The sequence below is a fragment of the Strix uralensis genome, chromosome 7 (assembly GCF_047716275.1).
Source record: "Strix uralensis isolate ZFMK-TIS-50842 chromosome 7, bStrUra1, whole genome shotgun sequence".
NCBI classification, from domain to species: Eukaryota; Metazoa; Chordata; class Aves; order Strigiformes; family Strigidae; genus Strix; species Strix uralensis.
This window is the reverse complement of record NC_133978.1, coordinates 42,969,576-42,987,311: the sequence shown is the minus strand read 5'-3', so window position 1 is coordinate 42,987,311 and position 17,736 is coordinate 42,969,576. Positions and strand designations below refer to the sequence as shown.

The 17,736-nt window shown below is 35.7% G+C and overlaps 1 protein-coding gene across 1 annotated transcript in view; it reads left to right on the top strand.

Moving 5' to 3' along the window:
* The window catches only part of CFAP46 (cilia and flagella associated protein 46), a 76,533-nt gene that overhangs the window by 52,094 nt on the left and 6,703 nt on the right, over positions 1-17,736 (top strand). Inside the window, exons 42-56 of the mRNA XM_074875640.1 lie at positions 266-454; positions 1,022-1,156; positions 2,078-2,257; positions 3,829-3,996; positions 7,234-7,331; positions 8,031-8,110; positions 8,534-8,685; positions 10,563-10,684; positions 11,100-11,182; positions 12,289-12,453; positions 14,187-14,263; positions 14,795-14,855; positions 14,949-14,984; positions 15,140-15,242; positions 16,463-16,575. Coding sequence (XP_074731741.1) covers positions 266-454; positions 1,022-1,156; positions 2,078-2,257; positions 3,829-3,996; positions 7,234-7,331; positions 8,031-8,110; positions 8,534-8,685; positions 10,563-10,684; positions 11,100-11,182; positions 12,289-12,453; positions 14,187-14,263; positions 14,795-14,855; positions 14,949-14,984; positions 15,140-15,242; positions 16,463-16,575 — 1,762 coding nt within the window. The remainder of the gene's footprint in view (positions 1-265; positions 455-1,021; positions 1,157-2,077; positions 2,258-3,828; positions 3,997-7,233; positions 7,332-8,030; positions 8,111-8,533; positions 8,686-10,562; positions 10,685-11,099; positions 11,183-12,288; positions 12,454-14,186; positions 14,264-14,794; positions 14,856-14,948; positions 14,985-15,139; positions 15,243-16,462; positions 16,576-17,736) is intronic.

Sequence of the window (17,736 nt, the reverse complement as noted above, 5' to 3'; positions counted from 1 at the left end):
ATCCCCACCATTCTCTGTGGTACCCTCCCTTATCCCATGTTTTAGTCAGCACTGATTGTTGTTTGTTTATGGATGTTACAGCGTACTTTTTAAAATCATTATTGAATTTGTATACCTGTAAAAGACAACTTGTTTGTAGTTGAAAGCATAACCACATTTAACAAATGTGTTTGTATGTAAATATATATGTTACACTTTTTTAAAAAGTATGTTCCTGTATGTTTGGGTATATACGAGAAATAAACACAAATATGTGTTTTACCAGGATTGGAAGCGTATGGAATGCACTGTGGGTCATATTACACTGGCTCAGTTAGCAAATTTACAGAATCTTTGTAAAGGCTGTCCTGACATCAAATCCAAATGCCTGTATCTCACTGGGAAAACTCTTCATTTACTTGCCATTAACGTAGATCCTGTACATTCAGAGATTTACTGGAACCCAGATGTTATGGTATGCATTCTTTTCTGCATTTAAGTTCATTCCTATGTGTGAAGGTTGTCTGCCACAGTATTTTTTCTGTATATACTTTTATAATACTACTTTTTATTTAGAACTAGGTTTTACATATTGCATGCAAGCCATAATAAAATTGTATACTGAACCAGGTAATTTCAGAAGAATGCTTCTGCCTACATGTCATCCTCGTGTAGGTAATTTTTTTTATTTGTTCCTGATATATGCTAATCACACCCGATTCAAAAGAGAGAGGAAAAAAAATTCCTTGAATGCCTTAAAGGTCTAGGTAATCTGGTCTTTGAATCCATAGCAAAAAATAAAAATGTTAGAGATTGTACGAGGGGGCTTTTTAGTTTTTATGAGTCATATTGTCATCATAACATATTAAGAAATGTTGATGCCTGACAATATTGCTAAATCTCTCACTATCAAGGGATTCATATAGTGAGACAATTTTTTTTAAGATGAGTTCCATTTTGACCTAGACTTTCACAAAAGAAATTAAGCCAGCCGTACTTAATGGAATTATTAATTACTCTTTTTTCATACTGTGATGAGTAGAAAGAAGCTAAATCGGACATTGCAAAAACTTTCCTGGCTTCAGCAGAATGCAGTGAACAGGAAGTGACAGACAGCGGTTCACTGACTAATAAACATCAATATGATAAGTATAGGAGGAAAATACAGGAATTGAAGGTATTTTAATGTATGTACTTGCATTAGAATTTGACTGCTTCCTTTTCATGGAATGATAATCACCTTACCTTATCAGTTCTGTTTGAACTGATAAGGAAATGTTTATAACATAAATTTGATGTTACAAAAGAAAAAATTTCCAAAACACCCCCAAAAAAACCAGCTTTCCGTCACTATTGTGTATCTCCATCCTGCCCCTCTTTACATGGTGTGGGAGCTCCTGATTGAGCTTTCCCAGTTGCTCCCAGAAAGAAGTAATTTCTCATTCAGTGGTTTCCCACTGATCAAGCATGTAGCAGCCAGGACAAAATGAACAGGCAGCTTTCTCTCTGCTTGACAGCCATGCCTTTCTAAGGGAGCATAACATTTTGCGGTGTGGGAACAAAGAAAGAAATAACTTCTATCACAAAACATTAGTAAAATTCTTACAAAATTGAAATTGTATGGTGAGCTGATCTCTGTAACTACTTGCAGTTCAAAGCACTAGAATATGGGAATGTACAGCTTGTGTTGCTAGTATAATCAATAAATACCTGAGATAAGAGATTTGTGGGTTTATTTGTATTAAATATAGTTAACTGTTAATGGAAACAACTGTACTGAGAATTGACAGAAAATTCCTTTATTCTGAATGGCTCACGTTGCCTGGAATTTAAATACTGTTCTGCTTTATATTAAAGAATGTATCTTATTAAACCATTTAATTTTTAATGTTTTATAACAGATGTTGGTGTCTGCTAAATAATTAATCTGTATTTGCATATTTTGATCATACATTAAGTAAATGCCTCAAAAATGAGAAAAAGCATTCAAATTAGTCAGGAAAACGTAATAATCTTTTCTAACACACTAGTATATGTATAACAAGTATTGAATACTAATACATATCTTAATATAAACCTTTTTATTTTTATCATCTAGAAGGAACATAGGTTGGCTCAGAAATATCTTTCTCAATCCAGTGAAGCTCTGCTACATTGCATGGGTGTTGCATTCAGTCATAATACCACTGATGTACTGGCTTCTGCTAGTTTTGAAATGGTTGAATGCTTTCAACAATTTGATCCAGTTTCAACGAGCCAATTTCTGGCACTTCATCAGGTAATGCAGATAATGTATCGTGCTTCTTTCCAGTATGAAAAACATGTTTTAAGTTACATAAGCAAAATGTCTATGCATAGAGCCTGCAAATTGGTCATACAGAACATGATGTCCAGATACGTATAAGAACTAGTGAGTAATACAGGTAATCAAATGTATGATATGTTTGCTGGGTTCAAAATGTTTGATCAGTGGCTTTTTAACAATTCTATTATCTGTTGTGTTTGACCTGATGTTTTCATTGATGATTGCATACATGAGAAGATTTTAATATGAATAAATTACTATAATGTGATTAGCTAAGATGAGACATTGCCACAAAATACAGTTTCACCCTTCCCTAACAAACAATTTTTTAAATGTTTCTCTGGATTTGTTCATTCATTATTGTGAAGTAGATAGGAAAGGTTTACCTTCATTTTGTCAAATCAACTCCAACTCAGCATGGTCCCATAGATGGCTCGAAGGTTTATGAATCACTCATGTGAGTATGTGCCTTCATCACTGAGATGATGAGGAATGGCTGTAAGGCTTATGTTCCCTACATCAGTAACAAATAGTACATACTTCCTACACCATCATCTCCATTGTAGAAATACAGAAATGCACCTTACACTCATTTTCTTCTGCCACATCAAGCAGCTGCAGGAAATTATGACACAGTGAGCACCTGCCTCTGTGTCAACATTTAGATTTGCAAATACCTCCACCCATGGGTGGAATGGACTAGGTAGGTCTTTTGATAAATCAGAAAACAGCTAATACTGGGTTCGTGGTTCAGTCCTTTATTTCTGTATTCCTGTATCACATCATAGTATTTATGGTTTGCTGTCTTACTTGTTAGTGAACAAGCTAAGTGGAATGCATATCAAGGCACCAAACCCATGAGTATTCCTGACTTCTACTAGGCAAAAAATTCTGCTAATTCAGTGACTATCCTACCCAGAAAAGTTTATATTAAAAAAAAAAAAAAATTAAAATGTCACTCCATGTCAACATTAAGCCTTCCTTTGGAATTTTTGATTAGGTCAACCCAAATTGCATTGTTTTAATGTGACAGCTGCATTAAAAGAAAAATGCTTGTGCTCTCAGCAAGTGTCAGTTCAAAGGACAGGATTGGTATGTTTGCTGAAAGGAAAGGATGTAAAGTCTTACCCTTTATATTGCTCTTTGTAGGAAGTCTGTTAAAATGTGTGATGTGATGTCAAAATACAGTAAAATACACAGAAATACAGAAAAGACTCAGCTTACTTGAAAGGCTAAATTCAGAATGCAGGCATTTACCTTTTCATCTAGACCTTAGATGACTAAACGCAGGAACATAGATGATAAATGTAGACAAATAAGTCAATTCTAGCTATCCATATTTAAGAAATCTTCATCATTTATTGCCAGACTGTTTATATTAGATTATAAACACAAATAGCAGACAGGCTTTTGCTAATCCATCTCACCTTTCAAGCAAGAGACTTTCTTTAACATGCATGTATATATGTTACAACAAACATAGAGCATATAAGTATTTATGTTATTTTTGGAATGGAAAATAAATAGATATAAAAATTTTACAGAGCTGTTCAGCGTCTATGATGATGAAGAGTATCCTTCTAACAGCTACATCTAACACCAGCAGCTCTCAGCTTGCAGCATTACTGCATCTTCAGAATAATTTAAAACAAAACAGAAACACAAGTGACCTTCTACAAAATGTGGAACAGCAACTGACTGTTACTTCAATGGTAACTTTTTGAGATGTGCTAATTAATTAGGAGTTTATATGTATGTTATATAAATACACAGAGACACATATACATACGTATACATACATATATACACACATACACACAGATATATCTCATTCCAGTTATTCCTGGAATTAAATAATACTTCATCTGTTTTCTTTAAACTCTAAACTTTTTTGTTTTCTTAATTTGAGTTATGAATCAAAATACATTTTTTTAGTATGGTATGAACTGTCCTGTGGTTTTGTTTATGTTGGGTTATCTGTGTAGCATGAACAGTGTAATTTAAGTCAGAAGTGAGATTTTTAAGAATACCATTCCAGTTTGTCTTACCATTACAAGTTGGTATAGCTGGATGTCAGAGTTGTGCTATCTGCACACTTAAATCATTAATCCATATGAGTCTCACCCAATCCAGCTGAAGGTGCCACGGTAAAGGACCCTTGCAACAGAGACTCCTGCCACCATCCAGATAGCATCCAGTCGTCCTGTTTGAGATACTCAGATCCCCATGCAAGTGTTTCCGTAGGGAAAGAGCCTGATTTTTTTTTTTTATTTTTTAAACAAACAGTCTATCCATGAGTCTGGGCATCAACTCAGCTGTGGTGTTGTCAACTGGATATTTAATGAAAACAACCAGTAAAGTGTGATTCATAGTTCTGGAGCAAATCATGGATAAACTTTTCTGGGAGATAAATTCTCTGTCTTTTGGTCTAAGCTGGCTGAGAACTGTGTATTCTTCAAATGTCTGGGATTTAAAAATGGATAACCCCTAGGTTAGAAATGAATGAAATTCAAAACTGCCAGCAAGTTAGATACAAAGGATTAGCTGTAGCTGGCAGGGTTTAAGCATTTACAAAATGTGGCAAGCAGAGATACAGTAAAGGATAAGAAAAATACGTGTTTGTGAGTTGCTGTAATTATCTAGCTGGTAACAGATATCCTGTCTGGAAACATTCATAAACACCCACCATGTCTGTCCTTGCTGCAATAGCTCAGGAAAGAAAAGGTGGCAATCAAGACATCTGGTCATGGCTGCATTTCTGAACTGCCTGATTCTAGGCAACATGAGATGCAAGAAATCAAAGCGGTCACTGAAGTGTTTCTCTCTGAGGATATATTAATGTGTTTTAAAATTCAGTTGAGATTTTTAGTTCCAATCAGGAATGCACTTTCAAAGTGAATGCCCTAATTGTCCTTGCTTACAGTGCTTTGATTTGCACCGTGGTACAATGACTGTATGAGCTCAGACAAAAACTGAACTGGATTCTCTGATGCACTCAAGCCACAGTGAGTGGGTATTCAGTCCAGGGGCCAGTTCAGAGGTCCTCTGAAGTAAAAATCAGTGAAAAGTGTACAGTGTATAATTTTGGTCCTGATGAGCTGTACCCCTTGATAATGTAGGTACACCCAGAGTGTACCCAGTGTATGCACATAAAACTTCAGCCTGAAAAACATGTAAGGCAGCAGTCTCAAAAACCAGTTATGGTCCTTTCTGTATTAGGACCAGTTTTTTATCTGGAGTCAGACTTCTAGTCACTAGGAGGTTTTTGGTTGGTTTTGGTTATATTTTCTCAGAAAGGATTGTATATTCTTTGGTACAATATTTTTGTGGTTGGTTGACCTTGGCTTGTTGCCCGGTGCCCACTAAGCTGCTCTTATGACTCCATCTCTTCAGCAGGGCAGGGGCAGAAAATACAATGAGAAACTTATGGGTCAAGATAAGGACAGGGCTATCAGTCACCCATTACTGTCAAGGACAAAACAGACTCAACTTGGGGAAACTAATTTATTGCCAATTAATAACAGAGTAGGATAGCAAAAAATAAAAACAAAACTGAAAAAGATTCTTCTTCCCGCCCCCCCCCTTCTTCCCAGGCTCAGCTTCACTCATGATTCTTCTACCTCCTCCCCCCAGTCTCCTGAGCAGCACAGGGGAGGTGGGAAATGGGGGTTGCATGGGGTGTCTCCCACAGGAGACAGACCTTCGTGAGCTTCTCCAACATGGGTCCTTCCCATGTGCTGCAGCTCTTCCTCAACTGCCCCAGCGTGGGTCCCTCACAGGGTCACCAGTCCTGCCAGCAAACCTGCTCCAGCCTGGGCTCCTCTCCCCACGGGGCCACAGCTCCTGCCAGGAGCCTGCTCCAGCACGGGCTCCCCACGGAGTCACAGGCTCCTTCGGGCACATCCCCCTGCTCCGGCGTGGGATCCTTCCTGGGCTGCGGGTGGATTCTGCTCCCCCGGTGCCCTCCCTGGGCGCAGGGCAGAGCTGCCTCACCAGGGGCTGCCCCACGGGCTGCGGGGGATCTCTGCTCTGACACCTGCAGCACCTCCTCCCCCTCCTTCACTGACCCGGCTGTCTGAGGGCTGTTCTCTCATATTTTCTCTCTTCCAGCTGCTGGGCAGGGTTTTTACCCTTTTTAAAATATGTTATCACAAAAGTGCCATCAGCATTGCTGATGGGCTCAGCTCTGGCCAGTAGTGGGTCTGGCTTGAAGCTGGTTGAAACTCTCAGCCCAACATGGGGGCAGTTTCTGGTGTCTTCTCACAGAAGCCACCCCTGCAGCTCCCCCTGCTACCAAAACCTTGCTGTGTAAACCCAATACAATTTTATACAGTTCCTTTTGGTGAGGTGTCTATTCTTAACAAAATTGTCAAGGACTTTTACAAACATAAATACTACCATTGAATTATTCTGCTCCATTCCTTTGCTAATACTCTACTAGGATTTGATGGCATTTTAACTTCACGGATAGTGTAGTGGCCAAAAAAGTCATGTTATGAAAAGTGGAATAAGTTACAGTATTTGTAATTTATTTTAAATAATATTTACAAGTTCTGCACTGCACAAAAATCACATAATTGCAGGATGGTTGAGGTTAGAAAAGATCTCTGAAGGTCATCTTGTCCAACCCTCTGCTAAAGCAGGGCCACCTAGAGTCAGCTGCCCAGGACCCTGTACAGATGGCTCCTGAAACCTCCAAAACTCCACAGCTTCCCTGGGCAACCTGTGCCAGTGCTCAGTCGCCCTCACAGTGAAAAAGTGTTTCCTGTTGTTTGGATGGAGCCTCCTGTCCTGGCACATCTGCTGAGTGTTTGTTTTGGCTTCCTTTCTTTTTTTTTAAAATATTAGCACCTTTTTTACTGGAATTATTATCAATTTTCTGATGAAAGAACTGAGATTGGGGTTTATAAAATCTATTAAAATAATGCTACTTTTGAATTATTGTACAGGCATGGAGAAACCTCTGTATTCCTGTTGAACATTTTAATATAATGGATGAATTGCCATCTAATTTCTACATAATTGTGTTTCAGCATTCAGAAGACAGGTAAAGGTTTCATTATTTTGGTTTAGCATTCTGTTTGTTACAAATGTCATCATTTTTTACCTGTAAACAATCACTATTTTGGTTGTTTATTGTCTTTTACTTCTAATTTTGCTGGACTTGAATTTTATGAGTGAGCAAATTAATATATAAATAAGACTGCCTGCAGCTCAGAGCTGTATGTTTTTCTGTACTTTCCATTTCCCTAATTATCTCTTTAAATCTCCAGAGGTCACTTGGAAGGTTTCAGGCTATTCTTGGTATCCTCCTAAATTCTGTTAATAGTTTCCAGCTCTTATTGCTTATGCTCTTGAAAATGTTAGGAGGGGTCCTATTTAACTTTATAAAGCCACAAATGATCTCATTACTGCTGCCTAATTAGTGACTACCTGTAAATTGAGCTATAGCAACTGACTGTGAGTACCTTCACCAGTTGTGAAGTTTAAACAATTGTCATAGAACAAATAAAAATCTACCTTACTGGATATATAGCAATGAAAGAACTTTCCTTATGGCTCTCAGTTTGTTCCGGTTAGATTTTGCACATTTTTACACCCCAAGGTGGGGGTAAATATTGCATCTTGAAAGTATTTGTGAGCACATTAAATTAGAGGGTAATAATTATTCATCTAATAAATTTGCTTCATTTAAACAAGGCTGAACAGTCAAATAGTCTACTCAGCAGTTTTCTGCTTTCCATAGATCAAATTTGTACAGTTCATTGATTGAGATGCCAAAAGTAAGTACTGCACAGCAAAAAGGAAAACCCACTCAGCCAATGGGTAAGTGCCTCTTACATTGAAGAGACAAAAATCATTGCACTGATGTTATGAGAAGGCTCATATCTTTCACTGTTGCAGTCATTAAAATTTTAAAACTATTTTTAAAATAATTGTAACTCTTATTAATACTAGAGGAAAGTAAATACCTAAATACATGTGTTTCATTATCAGATATAATGTATGTAGAAATAATTTACAGAATTTTTGTTTATATTTGAAGGCTAAATTTATTACAGATAGTTGTAGGCATTTTTTTAATTGTTCATTTCTGTATATATTTTGTGCTAAATACATATATTAACAGTTATTTTTTTCTCAAATAATACCTTGGCTTTAGAAACTGTTGGTCTCTGTACAATCATTTCTTCAAGTACAAATATTATGTCTCAGAGTCCTGAGATGATGTTATTCTCCTTTTAATAGTGCAAGCTAAAGTTTCTCGATTTCCCGTGAATCCTGATACATTTTGTATTTTGTTGGAAAAAGTGCGCCTTTACAAGGAGCAAAAGATGAAAAGTCATCTTAAACAGACTGTTGTTCAAAACTTGCAAGGGTGTGTCTCCAAAACAGATGGGGTAATATATTTGATTATCTTATATTTAAAATAGGGTAAAAAAACTATCATAAACACTCTTCATGCAAATTTCAGTTTATTCCAAGTGTAACATCCCTAGTCTTCACAGTTGCTAAATACTGTGTACTCTGCTTCAAAATTTGATCTTACCGTGTTATTCTGTTACTGTTTTCAGTGTCGCTCAGCAGCTCTGAAATGTTCAGTAGTTTATCAGAATTGAAAATAGATGCAGTTGACATCAATTTACTTGAAAATGTGCTGTACCTCAAAGATTTGCATTTGCAAATATACATTGCCTTTCATATCACATGAAACCACCAGCTGTCCCAAGAAAAAAAACTGGGTCATAGATCTCAACCCTTTAATAACAAATCTCTGGCTAAGATAGTTTTTTTTTACTGATTTCCAACACAGAAAAGTTTCTTCCTAGGGCACACAATTTCTTTTACGCTTTAGCTGTTTATTTGGACACAGTTGATCCAAGCCTGTTAGTCACAAAATTTGATTCAAGGACACATCTCATCAGAATTCCAAGTTTGTAGCTATGAACACTCTTAAATTTTAGATGATAAAAGTTTTCTGTTACTGCAAGAAGGCTCAGTTCTGTCACTGAACACAAGTGTGTAGCATAAAGGCACACTGGAAAAGTCTGCAACTTTCACATAAGCTTTTAAGCTGCAAGGTGACAGAAAGTTTTCTACACATGAAATGTGCAAATCTACATCCTAGCATTCTAAATTACTTTCATTTTGGCTCCATTAGACAAAATTTAGTTTTTTCAATATCAATCAAAATTCACTGTTAAATGTAGCATATTAAACAATGTGCTATATTTAATATAAAGGTTAAAAAAATAATATAATAGGTAAAAACATATATAATATTTAATTATTTAATATAAAGGTTAAAATATAGATAATATTGAATTTTCTGTACAAGTATTCATTGTTTTAATCACACAACTTTGACACATCTGGTTCTTGAATTATAATTCTGTTTTATTCATCACGTTAGCTTCTTTCAGTTAAAATACTGATTATTGCAGATGGTTGAAGTGTTGATCACTTTTTCTCTTGTCCATGGCCAGCCTTTGTTGTAATGGCAAGTTATGTAAAGATTGCTGTAGTTGTGTAAGTAAAAAAAAAAAAGGTGAAAAGATAATGTGTCAGGTAGAACAGACAGAAAAAAAAAGTGGCTTAGGTTTTTAAAATGCATGTGCATTACAACTTTCAGTAATGACGCATGCAGCCTACACAGAGCCACGCAAACAGCTTCGTGTGAGAAGTCCATTCATTAATGCCAACCCTCTTGGTTATTTAGTTGAGCTCATTTTTCCAGTTAGTGTTTCTGTGTCCATCCATATTGGCTTTTAGAAGCTTCAGGTTTTAGTGTCATCTTCTACATGATTCTATTCTCTCCTTATCTATTTTCTTCATTCTCTTTCATTTTTTCCTACATTGGCTCCACTGATGTCTCCATACACTTTCATTTGCTTCTACGTCCATCTTGCATTTTCTGTTTACTTCTCAAAGTTGTCCTTTTACAATTTCTTCCCATTATTTGGAGTTCCACATTATCTTTTCTTTCTACTGGACTTCCCTGCCATTCCCCATTGAAATTGCAGAAGTATATTAATCGCTTAAATAGTAAATATTGACATCTTGTACTGATACCTGTGTTAGAATATTCAGCAAAATGCTGATAGAAGTGATGTTTTGAAGTAAGTTAGTTTTGAAACTGACTTTCTATATTTATATTTTCCATTTTATGATGTTTCAAATTATTTGATTTAGCCTCTGATTTAGCATAATACATCCTCCATCCTTGTTAAATAGCATTTTGTACGTATTCTGTTTTCTGTTGCAATGTGTGTGATAGACTCCAACAGAGAAAACAGATGATAATGGACATGACTTGACATCAGATTTCTCTGAAATATTAGAAATTATGGAAGAATATCTGAAACCAGTGCTGTCACAGTTTGATTTTTCTGATATCAGGTAAGACATTTAGACTTGTTTTATCATCATTTGTGAAAACAGAATGGTGACTCAACTCCTATAAATACAGGAAGGGTTTCATCAAGAATAGACCCTGTTGAATGAACTTTTTAAATCTTGAAAGACAGTATGTGCAGGGTATGCAAGACTAAGAGGATTGAACCATATGATAGACTGATGGCCATTTCTAACAAGCACTGTTCTCCAGCTTAAGTTATACAATTTTGAGTTCAGGATGAAACATTATAATTTAACTAGTTAAGGATAGTATTTTGAAAGGGCAGGAACTCCAGGGGGAGTACATTGTGTAACATTTCATTGAGACTGAAGCAGTTTTGTCTTTGTTTCCTGTGAAAACTTTTATTTACCTAAGTGTTAGTGCTGGTAATATTTTCACTGTAATTCCTCTTCCCAGAGAACAGAGCACATCAGTTTCAGCTGCTGAATCAGGAAAAATAAAAGTGAAAGATAAGGACACCAAACACACTAGAATGCAGGGTATGTGCGCTCTCCAGTACAATATATGTGTGTGTATAGAAGATATCAAAATCCTGCCATTTTAGTTTCAATTTTTTTGAAGGCAGGGAGAAGGAAAAGGCTTTAGCAATGGTTTTGTCTGTTTATTTTCTGTATCAAGTCAAGTATTTTAGTATACTTCCCAAGAGATTTTGCACTGGATGGAGCTATCCTTCTGCATGTATTTACAGTCTTCCAAACTATACAGGCTTTAGACAGCTAAATAAAATTGCTTTATTACAAACCAGTCTTTTCAGGAGAAAGACCAAAGGAAAGAACTTTCTGAAGTCTGTGAATCTCTTTTTGCTTTGTCTTGTGCTGCTTTATACTTTATGGACTCTCACAGGTTGTTTCATTTAATTTAATGCAAGCCTAACACTGGAGTATGTCCCTAAACATGTTCCAAGAGAAGAGGCAATCAAGTCCATGGCTTGCTTTGGGAATGAGTTTTTTGCTTTATGGTGGGAGCCGTGAAGTTTCTCAATTAAAAATTACTTAAAAAGCATATACATTTGCATTTGCTTTTACCTGCAAGAGTTTCCTTCGGCAATTTGGCAGCTGGCTGCGTCTCTCATTCTGCAAAGACTGAATAACTTGTCTTCTATGTATTTGTTGTTTCTCTGCAGAACAGGAAAATGTTGCCATGATGATATTCAGTGCTTTTTTTCTGAGTAACAGAAACAAAAAGTTTCCTGAAGAAGGACACAGCTAGTACTGGATAAGAGCTCCTTTACCACTCTATACTGTTCAGCCAAACACTGCTAAGGCAATTTTGCATTTCCAAGCATAATTTTCTTGAATTCATTGCATACACCTGGACTTCAATCTGAGATGGTTGGTTATAAATACAGGGATATTTTTCCCTCTGAAGAATCAGTGCTCACAAGTGCATATGCATAGAAGTTTGACCACATCTTGGAATAATGGTATCCAAAGAAGTATTTTTGCATAATGCACTTAATCCACAGTAAAATGGAGTTCAGGTGTCATACAATAGAGGAAATTTAGGTTTTTACATCAAACTTCAATTATTTATATACATAGTGAGAACTACTAAATCTCAGTCATGTTCTGCCACATTTCTTCAGGTACACCTATGGACTTAGGATTGTGTGTGGTATTGCTAGTAGATACATTATTTATGGAATTGCCTTTGGAAGCTCTGAGTGTCTTTAAAGAGGAAGGAGTAAGTTCTGTATCCAGAGATTTTTCTCTCCAGATTCTCTACAATCGAGTACATCTAGCTGAATCAGGTACTGTTAGATAAACATTCTTTTCATCAGCATAATGATGCAGGGAACAAGATACTTAAAATTTAAATACTGTGTATGGTGTATTATATTTTACTGGAAGACTGCTACATACAGTAGGTTTCCAGTATTTTAGTTGGAATAGATGGTACAGTAGACTTATTTCAGTAATGTACAGGGTGATTATAGTTGCATTGCTAGCTAATTTAAAATAACCTCTACACATTAAAGAATTACGTAAAACTCAAGTGGAATCTAAAATGGCTTGCAGAGTTTCAGTTTATACAAGTATGGTCTTAAACTCTTTAAAGCTTTTTTCAGCAGCGCTGAAAAAACTGAAATAAGAATTTAGGCTTCTGTTAATTTTCTTTAACATTAGTTTAAGACTTTGCTCAAAATATCAAGTGATATTTAATCATTGAGCTACTTCCTCCTTGTATTGCTCACATTACATTAAGGGCTCAGATCAATCCAGCAATTCTTGTGCTGTGTGTGAGCAAGATCAGATCCCACAGGCTTTATGGACTTCCTTCACTACTGCAGACACTTGCACCCTGTATAAACTCTTCAGTTAAATGAGTTTAAGTGAGGTAGTTGGACAGTTGGTAAGCTTGTCCTTATGGCACCTTAAAAATAACTTATTTATTCTAAAAGTGAGTAATAAATGCAGGCATTAAGCAGTTTTTTGTATAAATCAGATACCTTCTATTACTGAAGTAAAAAATTTGAAGTAATGTTTTGCTTATACATGGATAAAAACACATTTTAACTCAAATTAAATTGTTAATACTCGTGGGTCTAAGCTAAAAAAATAGGCTATGTTTAGAAAATCTCACTCTCTACCATGAAAGTATCCTGTTCCAGCGAGGTTCTGTATTGTGTTCATATCTGTAATACCTAGTGCCTTCAGTATAACCTGTCCTCTTGTTTTTCCATTTCACCCCTCCTTTCTGAAGGGAAAGAATTGTGAATAATCTGAGATAATAATATTTTTAGTCTACATACACATTCATATACTGTTACAGGTCTGGTAGAAATACTTTTAGAACATTTTTGGTTTTCCCTTTCTTAAAGTGAAATTTCTTATGGTTGCATAATTTTAGAAGAGGATAAATGAGAGGAAGCATAGTTGAAAAGTCTTTGTGCAATTACGAAAGTAGCCACTAAATGAGGAGAGAAACAGTAGCCATATGAATAATAATGCACATCTCAAACTTCCACCAACTTGCTGTGCACTCCAGTGATAACTGGCTGAGGCATTACTGTGGGCGATAGTCATATATACAGTGAGAAAAATAAATCAGTTTTCTATGCTTTTTAAAAAGCCCTTAAAGAAGTAAAAAATCAGATTTAAATATGAAACTTTCTTTTTCATTTCAATCTCTGCATGTCTTACAGAAGCTTCAGTTATTCCAGTAACATCAACAGTGAATAGGCTAAGAAAGTGCTTTGGTAATCACTGTTCAACTCTGTCCTAAATCTGCAATGCCATGAAGCATTTGCATGTCTAAGGAATCACATATCCTCCTTGTTTTCTACTTTCAAGCCATTATTTTTAGGCAAGAGGGTTTGGGGAATGTCCTTGTCTTGGTGTGATGTGAAATTAATTTTTAATTTTCTAGTTTAATCTCGTATTATTACATCATAACAAATGTAAGTAGTTCTTCAGGAAAGTTGTATTTTCTAAAGCTGCCCATATCTTTAAAAAACCCAAACTGTTCTTTTCAATTCCACAGAGGCTGAAGTTAAAACATATGTTGAAATATCTAAAGAAACAAAACGAAAAGCTCATCAGAGAAAGAATGCCAAAATGGTAAACTTTCCACATTTTTAAAATAAACTCAATGGGAGTAGCTCTTCTTTTTGTGTAAAAAATGTTAAAGAACAAGTAGCTTGTACAGAAGTTCATTATATATGCGAGAATTCTGAAGTTGAATAAATATCACATAAGTCCATAAGAATTTTTCTTGTTGATTTTGCAATAATGACAGAGTTGTTGTTTCTTTGAACAGTCGTACTCTATGTAAATGGGACATATTTAACAACTCACCAAGGGAGCTGCTTAAAGTTACTAAAATACTTCCCCCAACAATACATTTTATATAGTCTATGCACATATAGTTATAAATATTGTATGTATGCATATATCTATACACACACATATGTAATGTATGTATATGCAGAATAGCTTTTCCGTTGACAATTGAGCATCATGCTGCTTTTCATCCTACTTCAAAACTTTAGAACAACTTTTCGTTAGTTGTGTGACACACAGAATGCAATACTGTTAATACTTGATTGAGACTCCTGTATGTAATAGAATATATATTCTTTTTAATTGTAGGCACCAATTAATCGTGATTTATCCTCTAATCGCTTGTCTGTTGATACTCGTAATTTTAAATGTATCCTTTCGCAAACTATTAGCTAAGTGTATCAGTCAAACTTTCTTTATTTTGTTGTTTATATTGCATTGTTTACACTTAACTGTTTATCAGATATTGTGGACCCCTATGATGAAGGAAGAGAGGCAGGTAATATATATTAAATAATATTTTCTAATTATGATCTAATGATGGCCTAAAAACCCCTAAATATTTTAGTGTCATTTTAAAATTATTGAAATTAAGATTGCACAACATCCTTTGTAGCATGTTAAGCTCATAATGATGAAATTCTGTTGTTACAGAAGCTTTAAGTCCTTCCCAAAAAACAAAGGAAATTCTAGAAAAATACCATGACCTACTTACACTACAGTGGGAAGGAGTTATTGGCAACATACGTGCTCCAAGGTTTGTAATATTCTCTCTGCTTTCATGTCTTATCCACGTTTCTCTTCTAAAATTGTGTCTATTCCCAGAGGCTTCATTCATAAAATAGGGTCACATTTTCCTAGCTGGTAAACACGTAGCTAACTGTTGTCTCTGTTTCAAATACATATTTAGATTTGTAGACAGAATATTTTAGGGATCTGAAATACAATGCCACAAGGTGATTTAGCCAGATTGGTTGCATCAGGGTTGCCATATATGTAGGTAATCCAATTTTGACAAAAAGTCTACTGGTGCAGTCTTTGATGAATATTGTATGTGAGCATAAATGTAATGTCTGGCTTTGCTCATAACTGGTTTTGAATCCAAGTATTAAAACCTACAGCATCTCCATGCATGTTGAGTCAGCTGTAAGACCTGGAGCACAGATTTCAGAAACAAAGTAGTGAAGGTACATCTCAGTTTACAATATGTCAAACATCTGATCCTGAAACTAACACCATTTTATGGAGTTTATTCATAAACATGCTTCGTTCTTTATAGAAATACTTTACTTTTAAGACCATAGCAATAGAGGCATAAAAGGGATCTCAAGAGGTCAAGCAGTGACAAGTCCTGTAAGTGCATCAACACAGTCATCACTGGACCTTCCTTTATCATCGCTAGTTTAATCAGTCCTTTGAAATCTTTGAATTCTTCTTTGAATTCTTCTTTAGGGAAAATCACTGTGTAGGTACTCCAGTGTTTCTTCATAACATACAAAGATTGTTACCTGTTATCATACTACATAGTTTTTGCTGCCAGCTAGGCTGATTATTTGCATCTCTTTTCAAAACCTAATTTCTTCATATCCTGATGGGTGCATACATGAATGCTCCCATTGAATGTTAGACTCAATGCTGTTGTTTCAGAGCTGTACAATGCATACATTGATGATTTACTTTTTTTAGGAGAGTCTGCTCTTTATCTAAAAATACACTATGCCTCCTGTTTACTATGAGATGTTACTAAACTAAGTATACCTCTGTATTGAAATAATTATTATTAATAGTCCATATGAGTTATTACACTTTCCATAGAATTCTGCAGTCTTGTCTCCTTGCTTTGCATGCTGACTTTTCTTATAAATATTTCTGGAGTAAATAACACTGAAGTGTTTGCTATGGACAATTTCTGAAAAATATTCTTTTAAAATAGTAACACAAAAGTAACTTCCTTTCTTTCTTCTTCCTTCCTTTCAGCCAAGCTGAATGGGAGCAGCTGCTGACAAACTGCAGAGCATTTCTGTTCTATGGGATGGAGAGATTCATGTCTCATATTTTACTCAACAGGCTGGTTGCGATGAATATCCCAAGTGAGATAAGCAAACTGAAAAGTATTTTTTAATCACACCACCAGTTCCCAGTTGTGTTTATTTCAGTTTATTGTGTTTGTTTCCCAGTTGTGTCCCACACAACTTGTTCCCAGTTGTGTTTATTTCATACTATATCATTATCACAGTATTGATGTTAGCAGTTAAGGGCTTTTTTCAAGATCCACAGTTACAATCAGAAAAACTTTGCGTTGTGTAGATTTTATTCTGTTGCACAGTTTTCTCCTTATGCTTAGCCCTTCTCCACTTCCAAATGTTGGAATTTCTGAAGTTCCAAAAACTGAGTCATCATCTGATGGGTATTTCGAGTAACTCTTCTCCTTTTCTGTGGAATTTAGTATTTAGTAAAAAGGGGATTTTTTTATTGTTAAGAACAACCTCTGCAGTACCACTTCTCTAAAATTCCTCAGTCTCCACTCAGGCAAAGCAGAATTGTCTGTCCAGACTGGGTCAATGCTGAATGATCACTCTGGTATTACAGAGCATTTGTAGACTGAGAAGGTATTTTTTTTTCTGCTTCTTCACAACTAAATAGTCTTTCTGGTGTTGTAACATAAGGCTTAGATTCAGGACTAGTTTTTTTGATCTTACTTTCTCCTCCTATTCCCCTCGCATATCTGGAAGAAGCTCAGCTTTGGAGTCATACTGAATTTGTCAGGGTAGCTGAACTGTTGTATTGCTGTATTGTGTCGAGATGTAAAATTGAGAAGCACAGCATGCATCAGATTGCGAAGCCCTGCAAAGCAACAGGAAGCTTCTTCAGGAAGCATTGATTTTTCAAGTGATTTAAACATGCATATGTAAATATTACTGGAAATCGAGAAAATACATCTCCCTATATACATTGGTCACTCTTGAAAATGAGGTTTCGGATGTCTGTAGGCCAGATATTTACAGCTCTGGCAATTTTTGGAAAGTTCCTGAGCACCTTGTTAACCCTCACTCTGTGTCCTGCTCTTAAAATATGCCAGGATTAATTCCTCAGTCCATCTTATTGCCTTTAAGGAGAATAAATTAATTTTAATTGTATTGATTTCAGTTCTCATAGGATTGTTTTGTTTTCTGACAACCTACACAATTTTTGCTTGTTAGCTGGTAAAATTCCTGTTATCTTGCAGACTGAATATGAATCTACTGTAGAGC